Source organism: Eptatretus burgeri, chromosome 1, assembly GCF_056783735.1.
Source record: "Eptatretus burgeri isolate ZD-2024b chromosome 1, Ebu_testis_v1, whole genome shotgun sequence".
In the NCBI taxonomy this organism is placed as follows: Eukaryota; Metazoa; Chordata; class Myxini; order Myxiniformes; family Myxinidae; genus Eptatretus; species Eptatretus burgeri.
Genome location: NC_140961.1, coordinates 25,408,237 through 25,428,656, shown reverse-complemented (window position 1 = coordinate 25,428,656; position 20,420 = coordinate 25,408,237). Strand labels below are relative to the sequence as shown.

The window sequence follows — 20,420 nt, the reverse complement described above, 5'->3', positions numbered from 1 at the left end:
CAAAGCAACAGCCAGGGGAGATAAGAAAACAATAAATTTGAATCAATGCAATTCACCAAAATTCACCAAAAAGGGGTAAATCATGCAAGTGAAAGTCAAACAGGCTTGCTGCAAGGTTGTTTAGTCCAAGCTCATATCTTCTTCTTCTTCCTCTTTCGAGTCTTCTGTTGCCTCTTCTTTCTCGACTGCTACATTCCCACCCTCCTGGGCTTGCATTGCTTGCGCAAAACCTTCTAAATCTGTCAGAAAATGGAATGAAAAAAATAAAATGAAATAAAATCAGCACAGCACTTCCAAATAGGTCAGCAGCTTTTATAAATGGAAAACGCTGTGCACCATTTATTATTATTACAATCACAGCTGTCCTCCATGACGAGGGAAGAAAAGATTAAACCAGAATAAAAAAAAAATTCATGGAATTGCCAAATGGACAGAGGGTAGAGGGTTGTTATACTATGGTGAGTTTGGAATGAAGAAACAAACAAACAAAAAAAGAAATACAGCACGATATGGCACAAGCCGGACGTAATATGAAAGGGTTGGACACGGAGCATAGAAAAAGATCGAATAGTGGAAAAGGTCCGTGATATGGAGGAACGTAGAATGTGAATCTTAGTCCCATGAAGGACCAAAGAAAAGGCAAATGGACACAGTGGGATAGTTGAATTTTAAAAAGGTACGGTGGTGTCAAGAAAAGCTACAAAGGAAGATAAACAAACGAGAAAGCTACATGCAGGGTGATCATATGAAACATTTACAACTTTGAATCACAATGAAGACTCAATGCAAGCACACATTTTTATGGGGTTTGCTTTATTGAAAATAACTTCTCAAAAAGTTTATGTTCACTCTGTAATTATTCCACTTCGACATCAGCACCCTTCGTTTCTGGGAGAATATCAAAACGATATTCTAGCTCTTGCCAGGTTCACTCGACTAAACTTGCATCGGCACTTGCAAATGGCATTAATAAAAGTCTGCTGGAACAAAATTTTTGAGTTGCTTCACAATACGCAGAAAACTGCTTCAAATTATACCTCATTCGGAAGTTTGACTAATTTTAAAATGTCATGATTTCATGTGATCACCCTGAACATTACTAAAAGGGGAAGCATCCTTCCATCAGTGTGTCAAACTTCATTCTCAAGGGTTCCTGATGTCATCAAACAACAAAATGAATACCATGAATGACCCCGATGTTGAAGGAAAACTGATTACCAAATGATGTTGATACTTGGGCAGCCGATTACCAGACAATATAAACGCGTGAGGCCGCTTGAAGCAAGACCTCCATTCTCCAGAGAAATTTATTTCCAACGTCATCGCACGATTTTCAAACCCGCGCTCAAAGCCGTTAAATAAATACTCTGAATTCTTGTAAATCATGGCTTTCTCCACAAAGTGTTGGTATTCAACAGAAAGGACCCGAGGACCACCGAAAAGTTCAATCTCTCGTGAGATAAGGCTAACATAAGGCGCCATGTTGCCTGCACGGAGTCACGTGACCCGCCAGCTCGCGGTCCGATGAAATGTTTTAACAACATTTTAAAACGTCCATTTTTCGCCGGAATTGTTTTGGATACTTGTAGAGCACGTCACCAAACCTTCGAAAATATAAGCCAACATCAGATAGATGCTACCGATAATTATAAGCAGTCCCCAGGGGGACACAGTACGAGGTCAGGCAGTGAGCAGAAAGCATGTGGTGTTCCTTTCAATACCCAACGGTTATTTGAATTTAATATATTGTTACGGTTGTGGAAATTCGCATTACACCATAAAGGGTCCTCAGGTGAGATATATCGATAAGTCCATGTGTAGTTAGCCCAAACCCGTTGTATTGAGGGAATTTATGTGATCCATTCGGGCTGCGATCCTTCAGTTAGTCGTTTTTCTTTGGCTATTATTAATTTGGTGCAAAGACAACAACGAACATCACCACAACCAACATCTCAACGATCACGCCATTCACTCCACGATGCCACCTTCCACAACTACGCCACCACATCTTCGCCACTCGCCATTCAACGAGCACCGTGCGGTCACGATCTCCACGGGAGGAAAAAAAACCAACAACGCTTGTGGAGTTTTCCCGCCATTTTTCCCCGCCTGAATCCCCCCCACCTCGTTGGGTGTGAAGGGGAGGGTGGGGCAGCTCGCTCCCGATTGGTGGATGCACGGCGTGAGGGGGTCGGAGTGGGGGCACGCCCCCCTTCGAGAGCTGTCTGGAAACGCCTCGAAGAAAGGTGGAGCCGAGAAATGGGGCGGAGCGAAGGGCGGGGCCCTGGGCGACAAAAGGAACGGACGAGGAGGGTTCACGTCTTCTGGGGCTGCTTCTTTTTCCTTCTTCTCTTCCTCGTGAATCTCACTCCCTCTTCTCTCGTCCTGGTCCTGGCTTCACGTTCCTTCTTCCTCACTGGCTCTTCCTCTTCCTCTGCACTTGTCTGCTCTGGCAGCTGTGGAGGCTGGGTCTTGGCTCGTTCTGGTCCTGTGCTCGCGGTTTGGCGGGCGTCCTGTCCACGGAGGCACGGACGGGAGGCGCGGCACAAGCTCGCAGATCGCGAGAGGAGTCGGGGCCAGGCGCGACCACGCCGACGGTCGTGGGAGGAGGGGACGACGCGCCCAGGGAAGTCGCGACTTCCTTTTCTTTTTGGGGTTTTGTGTAAATGTCTGTGGGTGGCGCCAGTCCGTGAAGTAGAAACTGTGTAAGTGTTGCCGTGTGTAAATAATTCCCTTTTATTCGGTTTTAACTCTTTCCTTGCTTTTGTTGCATTTTGACTGCATGGCTGTATATACATGCTTGTCTGTGTGTGTGTAAATAAAGTGCATTGCTTGTTGAACTGTTTCCCACTTTGCTTTGTCTCCTTCCTTTTATTGAATCTCCATCTTGCATCACGTAAGGGATTGATACTGGGTTTAAAACGCCTGGTAAATAATAATCCGAACCGTCGAGGTCGACGATAGCTCCGCTCGGTTATCTCTGCAGCACGGAACAAACCGCTTAAGCGGTTCGTGTCCGAAGTTGACCTGCGGCAAGGTACGACCTCCTGGTCGACCACTCGCGCAGGTACTTTGGTAGGTCGAATTTGGCGAGCATCCCTATCCTGCGCGGGTGGGCAATTGGCACGATCGTGGTGAGGTTAAACCCCCACCCGTGACTGGCTCCGGGCGGTAGTTCCCGGAGGGTCACGACCGAATTGTCCGTTCCGGTGGGGGAGGCGGCCACTTTTGGCTACACGCGGTCGATCGCATGCCGGCGGGTGCGAATTCGCAACACTGGTGTCAGCGAGCGGGAAACAAACTCTCCCGTCTCCAACTAAATTCACGGGAACGGACCAGGGGTGCGCGAAGCGACCCCCCCCCCGTTCCCTCCAAATTACGAGCTTTTTAAATTAATCCCGTTACAAGAAACAAGATGGAGTCTTAAGGCGAGCGGGTGCCGGGTGGTTTAGGAATGTGTGTTAATGTAAAATCCATGGTCCAGGATGAAATCCCCATGCAGGACATTCCCATTGTAATGCAGGAACAATTTCCCCCCCAACTGAACCCAGAGCCCGAAAATGGGCGCGGCAGTGGCCGCGGTGTACGACACCTCCCCTCCCCCTCTCAGCCAAAACCCCCCGATCCTGGCCGAATCGGCTCAGCCGAGCGTACCTGACATGGCCCAGCTATGCGCCATGCTGGCTGGAGTAAACGCGACCATGCAGCAAATGGGAAACGAAATGAAAACGAATGCGCAACAAATAAAAGAAGAATTGAAGGAAGAAATAAAAAACAACATGGAAGCAAATACGCAAATATTGCGGGGTGAGATGCAGTAAATGGGCCGAAGCCTGCAGGCAGGCATGAAGGCAATAGCGTGCAGTGAAACGCGGACAATGGAGTGCGTAATGGTGACGCCACGTGCTGGAGCGAACGAGCTGGGGGGAGTGCAACGGCTGTCAGGCCCGCGGTGGGGGTGGGTGAGAAAATAATTCGGGAGACGCGTTGGGTGAGACACATGGAGGTAACAATGACGGAAACATTAACGGTGACACAGAGGGAAAAATTAAACGGGGAGACTGAAACGTGTAAGACGAGACACGAGGTAAAGAAGGCAATAGAAAAATTAAAAGAAAGCTCGGAGGAGACAAAGAAGGTCGTAACGGTGGAATGTGAGAAAAGACTTCAAGACATGACGAAGAGAGTTGATAAGCAAGGACTGGAGGTAAAAACGGAGACAGAGGAACTGGGAAGACGGGTAGAAAACCACGAGGGCAAGCCGGAAGAACAGTTGGAAACCAAAGCAAGATCGGAGTGTGCGGAGATGAGAAAAGAATTAGAAAAGAAAACTTCTGAGTTACAGAAACACCAAAACAAAGAAACGGGATTACAAAACGAACTGAAGATGTTGAGTGAGGAAAGAACGAGAACGGAGAATGAAACGTTAAGGAACCACACTGTACAGATCGAATAGCTGGAAGCGAAGGTCAGATTGCAGAATGAGGAACAAGAAAGACAGTGGAACAGGAAATACAAAGAACCAAGGAATGAGACAGGAGAAAGAAATTAGGAGATTGAAGGACACAACGAGATTGGAGAGGGAAGAACGAGAGGAACAATGGGATAGACGACAAAGGGAACATGAAGCCGAGGTTGACCAATTGAAAGAAAAGGCAAGGCTGGAGTGCGAGGAGATAGACAAAGAACAGCGAATGAAACACAAAAGGGAAATTAACCAAATGAAGAAAACCACGAAACTGGAAAAGAAAGGACAGGAGACAAGAAAGAGTAATGAGAGAGTGGCAAATGAAACACAAAAGGGAAATTAACCAAATGAAGTAAACCATGAAACTGGAGAAGGAAGGACAGGAGAGGAAACAAGGAAGAGTAGTGAGAGAACAGCGAATGAAACACAGCAAGGAAATGAGCCAATTGAAAGAAACGATGAGATTGGAAAATGAAGAGCAGGAGAAACTGGGGTAGAAAACAAGAACAATGTGAGTTTCAAATTGAACAACTAAAACGGGGAGCAAGATTAGAGTCCACGGAGATTGAAAAACTCCGGAGGGAGAACGAAGAACTCAGGAAGTTCCGAGAGGAGGAACGACTCAGAAGGAGCCAGGAAATAGAGCAATACAATAATGTGGGACGTGTGACATCACCACAAGGAGGAACGTTAGTGGTGTGGGACTTAATTGACATCACTCGACGGATGAAAACGATTGGGGCGGGCCCTGATAAAGGAGACAAATAAAAATGGAGACGAGGGAAGTAACAAAGACAAAGAAGGAAATGAAAGTATTGCCAGAGACATGGGAGATAGAGAGTGAATTGGACAGGGTTAGTGACAAACACACACACATTGAGGTAGTGGAGGACCATGAGGGGGAGCTGGCAGAACGTGTGGGGACCCGGTGCGAGCAGCTGGATGGCCTCCTTCGGGAACAGAGGGAGACGCTATTCTCCCTTGAAGCTGATCTCGACCAGGTGGGTTCGGTCGTGTCGAGCGGGTTAGAGGGGGCGAGTGCTGTAGACGGGTGCACGAGGAGCTTGGGGGGTATAGAGGCCGCGGGAACCCTTGTGGGGACACGAATCCCCAGTGTGGTTGTGCAGGTGTGTGCGTTTGCGAGTGTGCGGAGATGCGTGCTTTCCGGCACGCATTGTGAGAGTGAGACCCCCTGTGTGAGTGAGAGGGTCCGTATGAGAGAGACAATGTGCATAAGAGAGCTGTACGAAAGGGAGATGACGGTGGGCATGTGCGAACATGCAGCCGAGTCTCCCGGGGTGAGTGTGATGGAATGGAGTGTGAGCGTCGTAACAAACAGGAGTATGTGCGTGGAACGGAGACAACGGCGACGGAGGGACAAAAGCAGAGTAGCGGTCGTAGCTGCATTGGGGACCACGCCGGGTTTACCCAGCAGCGAGCGCGAGGTTCGTGCTGTGGTACGCTCGAGGCCGCCACGTACGCACTTGCGGGAGTGAAACCCGGTCTGGAAACGCCAGCGGTGGATGTTGCCGATCCCGCGGACGGACAAAGTTTAGGCAGGTAGATGGATTTGGACCGGACGGGTTCTCCACGCGAGCTTGTGTTAAGCTCCAACGGGCAGAGCACATGTGTTCGCGTGGGGAACCCCTCAAAACACGAGGTTTGCTTTTAATGCGCAGAGTGGCGTCATGGCTGCGTGTATGGTTGGAATCCGGCAGGAGGGTGAATCCCTGCCTGATGGTACCGTCCAAGAAGGACGAGGGACGCGAACAGCCGCCATGACCACGCCAAAAGTGCGCGGCTGTGAATTGCCGCGCTGGTGCACAGGTTGTGAGTTGCCGCGCTGGTGCTGCGCGAGAGGGAAAAAAAAAAAAAGCAAGCCTCGCTTTCGGGTGAACAGGATTCCCGGGCAAGGGATGGAAGATCCCCTGCCCGGGCACAGGATACAACGAGTTAGGGGGAAGGGTTAGTGATAGCTTGACCGGCTCCATGGGGCACGGATAAGTCCTCATGGGGCCCGTGGAATGGATTAGGTTGAGGGATTCAGTTCAGATTTAGGTTGGGAAATAGAGTATGGGATTATTTTAGAGAACAGAGACAGACTGTGGATGTGTAGAGGGGACGTAGCTTAGCTACGTAGGTTAAAAGAAATGTGCTGTAGTGTAAGGGACGACGTGGAAGCACGAGATAGTTAGGGGATGTAGTCAGAAGGATGGCCGACTTCAGCGATGTGCGAGTTGAGAATTGATTGTATGGAAACATGTTGAGTGAATGAGGCTAGCGGGTCTGTGTGTATGGAGTGATTGTGGTATGCATGGTGCGATGAGTGATTTGGGGGGGGGGAGGAGTGATTCCCGCCCAAGGGACCCCGGGGTCAGTGTTGAGTGAGTTAGTTAAATTGACAAAATGGAGGTCGTTTTGCTGTTGGTGGGAATGTAGGCTCGAAACCTGTTTGAAGGGGTGCAGGAGCCCCGTTGACGGGCTGGGAGCATGGCTGCGAAAGGTGAGTATCGCTGAGTGGGTACCCCGGGCACCGGGCGAGTCGGCCAAGGGCCCATGGGGGGCCGGGATAGCGTAGCGGGCACGGGTGACCCTCGGAAAGGGGCCCGGGAAGCCAGCCTGCCACGTGAGCGTTTCAGGGGAGTCGCCATGGAGGGCACTCCCCAATGTTTAGGGAGCTGGTAGGCTCGGAGGCAGTGTAGTGCCCGGGGGTGCCATAGCTGGAGAATCGGCAGAGGGTAGTGCCTGCCAAGCGAGCCATGCGTCCCAGCCACGAAACCGTGCAGGGGCACGAGGGAAAATTAGAGGGCATGGCCCGAAATTTGAGAGGACACCAACACAGGCGACGGGAATTTGGGTTTTTAGAACCAATAGTTTAAGCGAGAGGAGCTTGTTGAAAGCCCCGGGGAAGTTCAAAGGTTACATGGATAGGGTAGATAGGAAGTGTACCCCTCCACACCATCCATCCCTTCGCTCTTGTTGTGGGCCGCTGGACCCACTTTGGGTTACATCGCTGAAGTCCGAGGAGGCCATCCTGACGCTTGAGTTTGGCCTCGACGCAGGACGCGAGCTCTCCCTTATTCCCCTCCAGGAAGGGAACGTAGGGGTTGGGAGTAGGCTAGGAGACGATAGGTTAGCCGAACAAGGACGATAAAGGCGGTTCGGGGACGATTTATAGAGGGGAAGTAACAAATAAAAATAAAAACAAAAAAATAAGTTGGGGCAAAATTGGGTTTGTACAAATTAAGGGAGTGCGTATGGACAGTGACAGGCAAAGGCGATAGGTTGGGAGGGAGACGTTTCGGTAGGTCCGAGCCCACCATCTGAGTGGCCAGCACCACCGCACTCCCTCCACCAACCTCCACTGCAAGGCAAAGGCCGGCCAACTTCATCGGCTGGCTGTTTTGCTGCGAGGCCTGTACCAGCCGGATCCTCTGCAGCTGTTTACTGCAAGGCCTGTGCCGGTCAGCTTCACTGCCGGCTGTGTTTGCTACAGTGTCCCTGTTTTGCCATGCCTTGCCTGCTGCCTTTGCCATGCCATGCCTACTGCCCTCGTCCATTTTGCCCCGTTCTGTTTTGATTTGCCCCCCCCCCCCACCCCTTGTTCATTTCCATGCGCGCCAGAATCGATCAAGTTTGCAAGGACTGTCCTGTTGGCAGCTACAACACGGGCCTGCAGTGGCGGCCCGTGCACCGGTTTTCTTTTGACTTTTTCTGCCTGCAGAGTCCATAGATCCTGGGCCATGGTTAGTGTAAAATTTATGTCAGTTGTATTGTACAAATGAGTGCGCCCCCGGCATGTATGTGTTAGCGCCAGCAATTATTAAGTCGTCTGAATGAGTGTGTTTGTTGGTTAGTTACTCAGCCCATAGGTTATTTATTTTGGGGACACGAATAACATGAATGTCGCACTCCGGGATCCGAAGGTAAAACGTACTAGGGGAGAACGACACATGATGGTACACGAGAATTTGACGACTCAGGATGAGTCTGTAAAAAGGGGAGGGGGTAGTGTTATGGTTGTGGAAATTCGCACTACACCATAAAGGGTCCTCAGGTGAGATATATCGATAAGTCCATGTGTAGTTAGCCCAAACCCGTTGTATAGAGGGAATTTATGTGATCCATTGGGGCTGCGATCCTTCAGTTAGTCGTTTTTCTTTGGCTATTATTAATTTGGTGCAAAGACAACAACGAACATCGCCACAACCAACATCTCAACGATCACGCCATTCACTACACGACGCCACCTTCCACAACAACGCTACCACATCTTCGCCACTAGCCATTCAACGAGCACTGTGCGGTCACGATCTCCGCGGGAGGAAAAAACCAATAACGCTTGTGGGGTTTTCCCGCCATTTTTCCACGCCTGATGCTCCCGCCTGAATCCCCCCCACCTCGTTGGCTGTGAAAGGGAGGGGTGGGGCAGCTCGTTTGGTGGATGCACGGCGTGAGGCGGTCGGAGTGGGGGCACGCCCCCCTTAGAGAGCTGTCTGGAAACACCTTGAAGAAAGGTGGCGCCGAGAAATGGGGCGGAGCGAAGGGCGGGGCCCCGCGCGACAAAAGGAACGGACGAGGAGGGTTCGCGTCTTCTGGGGCTGCTTCTTTTTCCTTCTTCTCTTCCTCGTGAATCTCACTCCCTCTTCTCTCGTACTGGTCCTGGCTTCGCGGTCCTTCTTCCTCAGTGGATCTTCCTCTTCCTCTGCACTCGTCTGCTCTGGCAGCTGTGGAGGCTGGGTCTTGGCTCGTTCTGGTCCTGTGCTCGCGGTTTGGCGGGCGGCTTGTCCACGGAGGCACGGACGGGAGGTGCGGCACTAGCTCGCAGACCGCGAGAGGAGTCGGGGTCAGGCGCGACCATGCCGACGGTCGTGGGAGGAGGGGACGACGCGTCCAGGGAAGTCGCGACTTCCTTTTCTTTTGAGATTTTGTGTAAATGTCTGTGGGTGGCGCCAGTCCGTGAAGTAGAAACTGTCTAAGTGTTGCCGTGTGTAAATAATTTCTTTTTATTCGGTTTTAGCTCTTTCCTTGCTTTTGTTGCATTTTGACTGTATGGCTGTATATGCGTGCTTGTCTGTGTGTGTGTAAATAAAGTGCATTGCTTGTTGAACTGTTTCCCGCTTTGCTTCGTCTCCTTCCTTTTATTGAATCTCCATCTTGCATCACGTAAGGGATTGATAGTGGGTTTAAAACGCCCCGTAAATAATCTGAACCGTCGAGGTCGACGATAGCTCCGCTAGGTTATCTCTGCAGCACGGAACGAACCGCTTAAGTGGTTCGTGTCCGAAGTCAACCTGCGGCGAGGTACGATCGCCTGGTCGACAACTCGCGCAGGTACTTAGGTCGGTCGAATTTGGCGAGCAACCCTATCCTGCGCGGGTGGGCAATTGGCACGATCGTGGTGAGGTTAAACCCCCACCCGTGACTGGCTCCGGACGGTCGTTCCCGAGGGTCACGACTGAATTGTCCGTTCCGGTGGGCGAGGCGGCCGCTTTTGGCTACACGAGGTCGATCGCACGCCGGCAGGCGCGAATTCGCAACAATATTTCCTCATGAAAAGCGCTTCTGCTCGGATTTTACGAAAATTATCTATGTAAGACTGTAGCTACACCAGAAGGTCCCAAAAGTAAAAACAGAAATCAAATAGAACTTAAGATAGCCTCGTGAGGCAGCATGGAAGCCAATGAAAGCCTCCCCGAGGTGCAATGCATTCCACACAGACCGGGGATACAAAACATTCAAATTTCACAAATCTTGATGCAACCGAGTGTGAATCAACCTTAGTGACTGCGAAAAGTGAAAGCAGAATTTAAATTGAACTTTAAAAAAAATTAACCCATGAGGCCGAGTGGAAGCCAATGGATTTCAACAAGGCCAATGGAATCAAACAGCAACCGCTACCCATGAACAGTACACAATGTGCAAACGGTATAAAATGTGATTTTTACAAACTTTATGACAACAGTGTGTGAATCAACCTTAGCGACTGCAAAAAGTAAAAACAGAATTTAAATTGAACTTAAAAAAAGAAACAATTTGAAAACCCCTCCTATTGAGTCAAACATCAGAGTCACCTGGGCTGAGCAGACCAATCACAGCAATGACGTAAATGTGAAGAGAATGAGGAGGAGGAGAAAACAATTTGAAAACCCCTCTTACTGACAGTCAAACGTCAGGCTAACAAAAATGGTACCGTTCGAAAGCTAATAATCGATTTACTTGAAACAAACAATTGTGTCTATTTAATCATAAAGATGCTAGTTTTAAAAACCCCATCTTTCCGGGATTGAAGAAGCACAACTGGGAGCTTAATTGAGCGGTTCCAATGGTAACATTTGTTATTCTACGACAACGGGAACACTTTTGAAGGACACGGAAAGGAGCACAAAAAAAATTACATGTACACTATGGTAATATTTCTCGAAGCTGAAGAAAAAAATAATAATAATCCATCCATCAGGACCATACTCTGTGCAGAGCATTGGTGCTGCTTAAGCAATCTCCTTGGCTATTGGACACAATCCTGGATGGGTCGTCACTCCGACAGGATACCAACAAGCTGGCACTCATTTTGCGGACCTCAGGACAGGCAGTCAACCCCACCTGGTATTAATTCAACAGCTGAGTGAGATTTGAACTCAGGACCCTAGGATCCCAAGCCCACCACCCTAACCATTAAGCCAACACCAGGCAAACAACAATCATAATAATAATTATTATTATTATTATTAAAATAAAAACATTTTAAAAAGTGTTATCAAAGATCCATTTTTCACGTGTTTAACTTCATTTTACATCCTCATTGAGATTCACAGATAGCCACACAATATGCTTGTGAAGTACAATATGCTGTCTTTTGATAAAAATCCATCAGCAAAGCGATGGGGAAGGCAAACCGAGTATAACACAAACAAAGTGGAGAGGGTTGCAGGGAAGAAGGAAAAGTAAAAATATGATGATTGGTTTTAAAAACATCTGGAGATGGAGAATATGGATCTGAGAGTATTTAGGAAGGATGCAGAGCAGATAAGCATGAGGTCAGCCAAAATGTTCAATCGCTCATTTGAGAAAGGACAGGTACCAGAGGATTGGAGAGGATAAAATATAACACCATTATTAAATTAAGGATCAAGAGAGGAATTTGGGAACTACTGTATGGACCAGTTAGTTTTACTTCAGTTGTGGGAAAAAAGTTAGAGATGTTAATTAGGGATGAAATGGGGGGAAAAATTTCACACTAAATTACACAAATTGGTTTGTCTATCTGAACGAGATACATTCGGTCATGACTTACCAAATCTCAACCAAACGTGACAGGACTAAGGGTCACATGATGGAGGTTGTAGTGACTTAATTTGTCCCCCTCCCTCAGGGGGTTTTCTGTCTTGGATGAAATCCATATGAAGTCCTCCACATGAGGAACAAGTGTGATATTTTTTTTTTATGACGTCATCGGTGCCTTCGTTCTGACAGCATAATTGCATATGTAAAACGTTACATCTGATCAGTATGAAAATTTTTGAGGGTCATCGAGGGATAAAATGGTACACAGAAAAAAATTTGACGTCAGTCACATGATGCGACAGCCATATTGTTTAACAAAAAACATAATTCAAAAATCTTCTCTGAAGTGGCTGAACAGATCGAGGCAGAACTTCACACGTATGACCGCTTATCCATGAGGAACAAAAGGTTCACACATGTCATAGATCACATGGTTTGGCAGCCATATTGGATTTACCCTGAAACCTATAAAAATCTTCTCCAGAACAGCTGGACAGATCGAGGGGAAACTTCACACAAATGTTCCCCAATCCTTGGGAGTACAAGTTTGTTAAGGAATAATTTAAAGGTCACACAGTTTGGCAGCCATATTGGATTGAAGAAAAATATTAAATGTTTTCCTTGGAACTGCCTAATCAATTGTCATGAAACTTTACAATTATGATCTAGGAGTGATGGGGGTTACATGTTTTAAATTTCAACTTGATCGGACACATGGTTTGGCAGCCAGAATTTTTTTTTAATCTGGGTTCTCTTTTTCTTTTTTAAAATAAGGCTCAATTGGCTGTGGCTGGAGGGGGTTTGAGGGTAGAGGAGCAGCAGCTGAAATGCGAATCCTATCCAGGTTCCTACTGATGACTTCATCTTTGATTCTTGCTTGTTATACATGTGTAGTGAATGAGATGTTTGTGAGAGGGTCATAGGGACTGGAACTTGTTAAAAACAAAAAAGAATCTGCTCGGTGTTTATTCATTCCTCACCAGATAACTGATAGTATGGTACTGGCCATCAATAACAGGGACCCACAAAAGGTGAAAAGCCCTGCACAAGTTACATTAAAAAAAAAATCAAGGGTCTTCTGTACAGTACAAATACAAAATTATTTTTCATGAAACAAACCTCCTTTTCCAGCAGCCAGCACAGCACTCTCTGGCAGTCCAAATTGGGACATTAGTGGTCCGAGCTGGCCTGAGGCAAGTGCAGCACTAAACATGCTCATCGCCTGGAGGGGAATACAATAGAGGGTTGTTCTTAGAGGCATACAAGCAGCACAGCACAGCATTAGAATACATCGTCTCAATAGCTAAACAAGGTCTCTCCCATATCGTTCTCAAACATCAGTGATCTTGCCATTTCCATTCACCGTCCTTTATTCGGCATTACTTATAATAATTAAAATATTCATATTCAGTCAAAATATGCTGACTGGATGACAAAAGGGGGAGGATGGAGAGGGGATATCACGTCACCATTCTACCCTTCTGTTGCAAACCCTCGATCACATCATATAGATATGTTGCAACATCTATAGATGTGCAACACTGGTATTTTAATTGTTATTTGTACAAGCAATCATTCTCAAACAATGTTGGAGAATGTCATGACTTCTAAATGGTGGGAAGTATTGTTTGTTATAGCTGTTTGTAGGGTTTGTTTCTACGAGTAACCCCAATTTTTCATGGTACCCCCAGTTTCTTAGACCCTGGCGGGTACTTCTTGTTTTGTATGCAGAATGTGGCTGCCGGTTGCATCATTTTTTTCTGGAAGCTTGGCTGTGCCACTGATAGAGTGCCCTCCGTTACCAGCACGCTGGTACTCATTTCGCCAACCTCGGAAGGACGACAAGCTGAGTCAACCCACCTGGGAGGCCTGGTGTTGGCTTAACGGTTAAGGTGCTTGATCCCTGGGTCTTCAGTTCAAGCCCCTGTCAGGCCATTGAATTAACACCAGGTAGGGTTGCATCAGCAGCACAGCCTTGCTCCCAGAAAACGATGCAGCCAAGCAGCCACAGGCTGCATCGGAATACATAAAAATTAACCCACCTGATGTTATTTAAATGGAAAGGGGCTCAAACTCCAGACCCCAAAATCTCAAACTCAAGCAAAGTCTTTAACTGAATTTATCTTGTTTTTTGGTAAAGAATCCTCCACTTCTTTATCCTTGTGAGTCGGTGCCGTGAAGTAATTTTCAACATGTCCACAAGACAATTCTGTCAGTGCAACAACAGAGGATCTTTTTGCCGATCGTGGGACTGGTGATGACACTTCAGGAGGGGAAACTACACATGCTCAGTGCAGCATACAGACACATTACGTTGCCAGGTATTTAAAGGTGTTTCAACACCGTGTTGACAAATTATGGTGATATTCCACAGGAATGCTGTGCCAGATGTGATAATTACAATCACATCTTACAATTGCCATGCAGAGAAGACAAACATCCAAACATCATGACAGCATAAAAAGTTTGGTGTACTATCCACCCAATTATGACTCCTCCACATATGCCACTTTTTCCACAAACATGGATCAACTCATAACCCTTTCAACATATGTAACCAGCTATGGCCTTCCTCGACTCTGTGGGAATGACCCAATCTGTCAACTTTCCAACGAGATTTCAACAACTAGTACATCCTCCCTCCTGGAGAGTGGGGGGGAGGGAAGTCCTAACTATCCAAGATACCTCTCCTGTTCCTAGTCTGCCCTTCTCATCTCCCTTAACTCATCTCCTCGTTAAAGATCATATCTCTGGCTATTATAAGAGAGTGCCATCAACACCACAGAAGCAAAATGGCATAAACTGCAATTTGCTCTCTTATCCCCCCCCCCTTTTCTTCCCCCTCTCAAAAAGAGTAGGCTACCATCGACACAGCGTCGAATATTATACAGCATCCGATCAGGTGGCATGCCAGTCACCTCACCTCACCAGGGTCTTAATCCATAATGGAACCCATACAGAGTTTCTGAGCCGGCAACGAGGTGAATTTAATAACGAGCTTGAAGCGCTCCAAAACCTGAATATCCTCTAAAAGGATGGAGAGCTGAAGCAGTTATTCAAAATCAGCGACCGTCATCATCCGGATATCTCCAAAGAGATCCAATGCATTTAAAATGTGCATGAAAACGGGGAGGGGAGAGGAGAGAAAAAGAGGACAGAAAATCTCAATGGTAGTGACCAATAACTGTTTATAAATAAATAAATAAATAAAAAACTGCGAATCTGTACAGACAGGAACCTTAATTATCTATCCTTAAAGACTCCAGAATCTGACAGAAGTCATGGAGAGTGGCACGAGACAAAGAAATACCGGCCACGACACAGTAACAAGTCGTGCGGTTCGACTGCGAGTGTTCATTTCGCTGGCTTCAACTCCACAAAAAGGCCCACACAACGCTGCGGGAGCTGCAAAAAAAGGGCGCCACGGTAAAGAGAGCGATCCTCCCCATGACGAAAGAATAGCCCTCTTCTTAAGGTCCACCTTTCCAACAGAAGACCAGTGGATGACAGCATCTCCTTTATGAGCGACTTTGCGGAACTGCTCAAGGAACTCAATGAGGAACTGCCCCCTGGGCGGAACGCGGGGCGGCATTTTTATTAACCCGACCAACACCCCGCCCAGTGACGTTGACCACTTTCACTTGCTTGGCGCAGATTGGTGAAGGTGGCGTTGGTAGGTTGGGTGTGTGACAAGGACGGATCGATTCGATTTTGGTGAATATTCGGATACAAGAACTTTTAATTTTTTTTTAAGTGATTCTTTCACCATTCAGAGATGGGGTCCAAAATGATACCGAGCATGATATTTCAAAAGGTTGTGAACAGATTATGATGAAGCTTGGTGGATGAGTTGGGTAACTGACAAGCCGATTTGATTTTGGTTAAGGTGCGGATGCAGATCCAGCCTATCAGTGGGAAACAAAACGCAAATCCTTCATCCTGGTGGAAGTATGTGCTCCACTGAGTGCCGTTCTAATTAATTTAATGTGTTTGGATCTACCAAAAAGTGTGCAGCAATCTGTTAATATGAGGGGCAGTCAATAAGTAACCTTAAAATGGCGATATAAATTCGAGAAAGTAATGTGTGTAGTTGTGGATGACATGTTATATCGATGGGTAAGAGTCATGTTTTGCCTGTTTTACATCTGGCAATATTGCGCAGATGAGGTCAGTAGAGCAGTTCCAAGATGGCGGCTCCCTTAGAAGCATGCACTAGGGAGAAGCAACGTTCTGTCATCCGTTTCTTGGGAAGTGAGGTTGTGAATCCCAGTGAAGTCCATCGCAGAATGAAAATGCAATATGGTGACACATGTTTATCGCTGCAGCAGGTGTGTATAACTGGGACAGGAAGTTTAAAAGTGGAGTTCCTTCAGTTTGGGTGTTAGTTGTCTCGGCACCCACCTTGCACACCCTTTGCGGAACCCGAGCACGTTGTGAATGAGATGGTGTACTGAACCATGGATAATGTTCAGTTTGGAGACCACTTCATCCAGCATAATGCGACGGTTTTCCCTTAGCACACGCTCAAGTCCTGCAACCATTTCTGGTGTGTCGGCTGTATGAGGCCGGCCCGAGCAAGCAGCGTCTGCCACACTGGACACTCCACTTTTAAACTTCCTGTCCCAGTCATACACACCTGCTGCAGCAAAAAACATGTGTCACCATATTGCATTTTAATTCTGCGATGGATTTGACTGGGATTCACACCCCCACTTCCCAAGAAACAGATGACAGAATGTTGCTCCTCCCTTGTGCATGCTTCCATGGGAGCCGCCATCTTGGAACGACTCGACTGACATCATACGCTCAATGTTGCCAGATCAAAAACAGGCAAAACATGACCCTTACCCGTAGATATAACAGATGTTGTCTACAACTACACATATTACAATCTTAAATTTATATCACCATTTTAAGGTTACTTATTGACTGTCCCTCATACTATAAAATCACAACCACTCTCCAAGTGACATTAACCTTAGTTATTGTACTTTGTCTTTGGAGATTGATTTTCTATTCATCCAGCATCTGAAGACTCTTGATCTTCAATCTAGTTATGCCCATAGTCTTGAGAAAGCATTGGAAAGCTCAACTTGTGAATGTTTCACACCGAAAATCAATGCTGGAGAGAACACAGTGTCAATATGTAAATAGGTTAATGCAGAAATTTGTCCAGGGGGGGGGGTCAGGTGAAAAATACTGTGGCATCTTTGAGGTCCATCAAGCAAAGTAAGCAAACAGTACACCCAGCATAATGTCCCTCCAAAGCAAGGTTTACTGATTGTTGCAATGCTCTCCCTGCAAAGCACAAGGTTTGTTGGAATCTGATCGGATTGTTAGAATCCCCAGAGGGTAGAGATCCTTATGGCCCAATTGGTTTGCCTCGGGAGGCAGAGATGTGTGGTTGGGCACAAAACCCTGGCCCCAACAGGAACAGTGTCAGGAATTGAACACAGACTACACAGCTCAAAGGCAAATATGTTACCTCCAAGCTATGCTGTCACCTTATATGACATCGGATTGTCTATTCTGGCTGAATGAAATTTGGCCATTTAATAATCACTATCAATCAAGTAAGACTGATTCTAATGGCATCACTAAATTTCATTCTTTACTCAAAAATCTCACAAAGGCCCTCAATGGTGTCTCAATCTGGCCTTCACCAACTACCGAACAAAAATATTCTGCGTTCCTCATTCAATAAAATAACTGATTATAGCTGCAATATTACCTTTGGGCCCTAATTAAAGCACAAAATATAGCTTGACAACAGTGCTGATGAAACATATATGCAAACTCCCACATTCTACAATTGACTGGTCCTTCATCTCTGCCTTTGGATATCTGGTAGCATGTACATGTTGCTGCGTTTGAGCCTGGGGAGTAACTGCTAAAATCTATCTGCCCGGGTTCTTCCCAATATCTGTTCTTTGTTCCTTTCACACATTTCTACTTTTTTCACAGTTTTCTTAATTCTAATTCTTACTTTTTCTTCTCTGCAATCTCTTTTTTTTTTCCCTTTCTTTCCTTGTCTATCTCTCTAAGGAGAAGTGAATTCTTGCAGAAATTTTCTGTAAGGCCCACTTCGCTGTGCCTTGATGGGTTTGAGGGTAGTGGAGTATCAGCTGAAACCATAATCCTGTCCAGGTTCCTCCTGATGACTCAATCTTTGCTCTTTACTCCTTCCTTATTGGTCTTCGGTTTCATTCCCTTGGAAATCAGCTTCATGCTAATTACATTCCACTATTCATAGCTCACTCCCCCCCACCCCCCTTTTCCGGTGTACATCGTTACGTTTATGGGGAAAGGGGGCAATAGTTAAATGAAGGCTGCAGACACCATGTATGACTGTAGCTTTCAAACTTCTTCCCTGTATTGTGTGTTTCGTGTAATGAGTCTGTGAAATAGTCCTCATAAAGGAGACTGGAGATTGTGCTTGTAGCGATATCTAGCTTAAGGTGTTCTGTCTATTGTTCTCTTTAAAACCGGGTGGAGCTGGGCAGAGTTGGGGAGACATCACCCCCCCCCCCCTCTGCCAAAGGAGATAACATATCTGCAGGTTTCCAATATGTGGGAGGTAGTGCATTTGATGGCTATCAAGGCTGGAATAGGTAGATGCCCAACAAGCAGAAATTTGTGGAGGCTTTAGAGTGGATGTTAATGGTAGAACCCCTGGCCTCTGATTGTTGGAACCCCCAGGGGAGGAAACCCTTGTGGCACATGATCGGTTATCCTCAGGAGGCAGAGATTTTGGGTGAGGGTTGGGTATAAAGCCTCGGCCCGAAAAGGAAGCTTGAAAGCTAAATCTCTCTGACTCTGTCCCACTGGCTCATGTGCTCTGCCTTACACTCTGTCCCACTGTCTGGTTCCTGCTCACGTCAAGTAAGCACAGTGTGTGTTCTGCTCAGTGTTCTGCCCCAGCTTCATGCCTTCCCCTCTGCACTTGTACGAGGTGTGTGAGTGAGTGAGTGAGTGAGTGAGTGAGTGAGTGAGTGAGTGAGTGAGTGAGTGAGTGAGTGAGTGAGTGAGTGAGTGAGTGAGTGAGTGAGTGAGTGAGAGAGAGAGAGAGAGAGAGAGAGAGAGAGAGAGAGAGAGAGAGAGAGAGAGAGAGAGAGAGAGAGAGAGAAATGGGGTTGATAGGTTGTTGTCTTACTTTTCAGGAATTCTGTTTATGGAGTGTCTTTTGAAATAAATTATGTATTTAGCTCTTAAGGAACAGCTTGCCTCATGTTACTGCCATTTTGTCAAGCAAACAATTGGGTTCATTTGGGATGCCTGGAGGTTTAAATCGATTGTAATGTTGTTATATAACCTGTGTAGCAATAGCCCCTGCTGGATCAAAGGCAGTCAAAAACTACTCAGCACCAGCTTGTGAGAAACACCAATAGTTTGGCAACCTTTGAAGTCTCAACTTCAGCCTGTGACGGTAACCACTCGGGTGTTGGAAGTTTAAGTCCATGTCACAATACTGTCAACAGTGGCAGTTGTCCACAAAAAAAGCCCACATCAAAATGAAAAACAACATAAAACTAAAAAAAAATCGAGAAGCCAGGGTTGTTTCCAACAGATCTACAGTGCAATGGTTAAAAAAAAATTGTCACCATTGCATTCACTACCCATTGGACCTGAGCCGACCTGTCTCACCTGCTGGAACTGCGGCGAACTCATTGTGCTTTGCAGTTCATTTGCAGTCTGTGGAAGGTTTTCTCCGGTGGGAAGGAAGGGTATAAGGCGTTGTTGGATTTCAGGATTAGACAGGATAGGTGCCATAACATCAGGAGACAATACGCTTGCCAAGTCAATGGTTGCTGCACATAATGAAAACAGACAGAAAAAAGATGTTTCACAATGGTAATGCAACATCATGAAAAGTCCAACACATTAACCCCTTTATTTATTGGAGAAAAACACTTTTTCCTAAAGATATACAACACTAAAAAGAAAACAAAAGAAATTAACATTAGTGTGATGAGCACCTTATTTTTCCAAATGATGATTAATTACATTAATAAATGTATAAAAATTCTTCAAAAAAGGTTAGGAATCAGAGATCACCAAGGATCCTTTTACTACTTCAGGCAGCTCTTTTCCAGGAGGGCAGCAGTGGAACAAAGCACATCTGAAGTTGAAGCATTGATACTTCCTACAATTAAAACTAAACACAATAAAATATCAACTAAACTAGAAATGGATTATTTAGAACCAGTTGCATGTATCAATAAACATTATAAAAGAGTGGAGAGAAGAACACGATTGACCAAACTTGGCAATCCACATTTGGGAGAAGAAGGGAATAAAAGAATGGATGTGAGCAGTGGTCTTTGATTTGGGAATGGAAGGAAGGTATGGGTGCAAGCTGAGCATGTGCAGTTGGTTGTACCTGCCAGGGACAAATATCTGGGATGACAGGTGGTGGGAGGAGAAAATGAGGTGTCAGTAGAAAAACTGCTCAGTAACAAACCTGTGTTAAGAGAGGAGCAGGCTTTGCAGTGAAGGGCCCTGTTTGGGAACGTCAAGTAACCTCAAGACCTTGGATTGTTATTCCCAATGGGAGATCCGGTCAGACCAACCTACAGACAACATCTTTGCTCCGTTGCACCATGGATGAAGGATTTGTATACTGTTAGGCACTCATAACCTCTGAGAAATGAGTTAGTACTGCAAAGGA

The 20,420-nt window shown here is 46.4% G+C and overlaps 1 protein-coding gene across 2 annotated transcripts in view; it reads right to left on the bottom strand.

Annotated features, from left to right (window-relative positions):
* Nucleotides 1-80: 80 nt before the first annotated feature.
* Nucleotides 81-20,420, bottom strand: part of ADRM1 (ADRM1 26S proteasome ubiquitin receptor) — a 95,090-nt gene continuing 74,750 nt past the window's right edge. For both annotated transcript variants that reach the window (XM_085875846.1, XM_085875839.1), the window contains exons 7-9: nt 19,397-19,560; nt 12,872-12,974; nt 81-239 (exon numbers count right to left, since the gene is read on the bottom strand). In XM_085875846.1, the coding sequence (XP_085731972.1) occupies nt 121-239; nt 12,872-12,974; nt 19,397-19,560 (386 nt within the window). In that variant the 3' untranslated portion in view covers nt 81-120. The remainder of the gene's footprint in view (nt 240-12,871; nt 12,975-19,396; nt 19,561-20,420) is intronic.